This window comes from Ailuropoda melanoleuca, chromosome 12, assembly GCF_002007445.2.
Source record: "Ailuropoda melanoleuca isolate Jingjing chromosome 12, ASM200744v2, whole genome shotgun sequence".
NCBI classification, from domain to species: domain Eukaryota; kingdom Metazoa; phylum Chordata; class Mammalia; order Carnivora; family Ursidae; genus Ailuropoda; species Ailuropoda melanoleuca.
This window is the reverse complement of record NC_048229.1, coordinates 17,906,828-17,909,074: the sequence shown is the minus strand read 5'-3', so window position 1 is coordinate 17,909,074 and position 2,247 is coordinate 17,906,828. Positions and strand designations below refer to the sequence as shown.

At 44.6% G+C, this 2,247-nt stretch overlaps 1 protein-coding gene across 1 annotated transcript in view; it reads right to left on the bottom strand.

Annotated features, from left to right (window-relative positions):
* Positions 1-2,234, bottom strand: part of LOC105235287 (uncharacterized protein KIAA1671-like) — a 24,526-nt gene extending 22,292 nt beyond the window's left edge. Inside the window, 1 exon segment of the mRNA XM_034638002.1 lies at positions 2,178-2,234. Coding sequence (XP_034493893.1) covers positions 2,178-2,234 — 57 coding nt within the window.
* Between the last annotated feature and the right edge of the window lie 13 nt (positions 2,235-2,247).

Genomic DNA, 2,247 nt, shown 5'->3' with positions numbered 1-2,247 from the left:
TTCTCCCGGAGCGAACCAGGCTTCCAGGGGCTTCTTGGGACGGATGCTCCATCCACACCATGCCCTTCCTTTTGCTGAAAAACAAAACAAAACAAAACAAACAAACAATAAAACAATCCAACTAAGTTAAAGGGACTTGAAAGAGAAAGGAAGTGGTGAGATGATCGAAACGGCTGCTTTTAAAATCACAGCCATGAGATACCATAACATTCCAAAGACTGAACACACCCAGTGTGGGTGAGGATGTGGGAACATGGACACTCTTGGACACTGTTGGCAAGGACATAAATGGGTACGACTTTTGGATGGTTTAGTATACATGTCATGATCTTAAAATACTCATTTCCTTTTAATCTGGCCAATTTCCTCCCAAGACTCTTTCTTGGCCCAGATGCCCAAGTCTGGGTCAACAAGGGTGCTCGGGGAGCACTGCAAAGAGGGGAAGCAAACGATACAGAAACAAACCTAAATGCCCACCTGCAGGGCACGGGCTAAATGAGTTCTCTGACATAATCCAGACAGCGGAATGCCACAGGGCGCCTGGATCCACAGAAGGGGGGTGGCTCCTAACGTCCCATCTGACAACACACAAAACACCGTGGAGTGGGCAGGGGAAAAGCAGACTGCCGAACAGTGTATTTACAAAACAATACCATTTCTAAACAACTGTGTGTGTACATGCACACACGTGTAGATACACAGCAGAGAAAAGACAGAAACCAAACCGTGAGTAAGGGAGCGCGGGGAGGAAGGAATGAGAAGGAGAACATCGTTTTGCCTCTTCTGCACTCAGTTCTGTTCAGTTTTTAAAACACATGTATTCCTTAGTCATTTCTTTATCTAGAAGTCTACTGCAACAAGTTAAAGAATCAACCACCTACCCCACCAATGCTGCTCCTGGGGAGATACCCAAAAGAAGTGAAGACAGGGGTCCAAACAAATACTTGTACCCTATGTCTACTGAAGTACGATTCACAATCACCGACAGGTGGAAATCACCCAAACGTCCACCGCAAGAAGAACGGATACACGAACTGTGGTCTGTCCGTACAATGGGACTGTATTCAGCCACGAAAAGGAATGAAGTGTGTAGTATTGTGTGTATGTGTGTATTTTTACCTATGTGTGTATATATATGTATATAGAAAGATTGTTTTTAAATTTAAAAATATATTGTTCTTAAAAAATTAAAATTGTACATTTTATGTTATGTGTTTTACTACAACAAAAACAATTACCAATAGGAAAATCTATTTACAGAGATCAAATCTCATTATATTATTTTTTTTATTTTCTTTTTTTTTTAAAGATTTTATTTATTTATTTGACAGAGAGAGAGAGCACAAGCAGAGGGAGCGGCAGACAGAAGGAGAAGCAGGCTCCCCGCTGAGCAGGGAGCCTGATGCGGGCTCGATCCTAGGACCCTAGGATCATGTCCTGAGCCGAAGGCAGATGGACACTTAACCAACTGAGCCACCCAGGCGCCCCAAATCTCATTATATTAAATAAAGCAAGGGTTCCTTTATTAACTGTCATTTCTTGGAAGTTTTCTCACACATACAAAATTACAGAGAAAATCATATATTCACCCCAACCCCTCCCCTAGATTCAATGACAACCAGAATTTTGTCCCACCTGCCTCACAGGGTCCTTTTTCCTTGTTGTTACCACTATACCATTTTAACGCAAATATAAGAGGCTTTACTTCAACCGGACCCTCTCTCAACCGTTTTCAAGGAAGTGAGTCAGAACACGCAAGGGTAAAAAGCAGGGCAAACCCCCGTCCCCAGGAGTGGTGGGCACTGCCCTTCAAATCCAGCTCCCGGGGCACAAACGCTCTTGCCACCAAGCTCTGGTGTTTAAAAGTCCACATAAGTGTTGTAAAAAGTGACACCGACATCTGCCATAGCACCCAGCCATTCCTAGGCATTTACCCAAGAGAAAAGAAAACAGATGTCCCTACAAAGCCTAGCCCACAGATGCTCAGAGCTCTTCTGCATGCAATGGCCCCAAACGGGAAACAACCCGAATGTCCATCAACAGGGCAAAGAGATGACAAATCATGGTCTACCCACNGAGTCAGAACACGCAAGGGTAAAAAGCAGGGCAAACCCCCGTCCCCAGGAGTGGTGGGCACTGCCCTTCAAATCCAGCTCCCGGGGCACAAACGCTCTTACCACCAAGCTCTGGTGTTTAAAAGTCCACATAAGTGTTGTAAAAAGTGACACCGACATCTGCCATAGCACC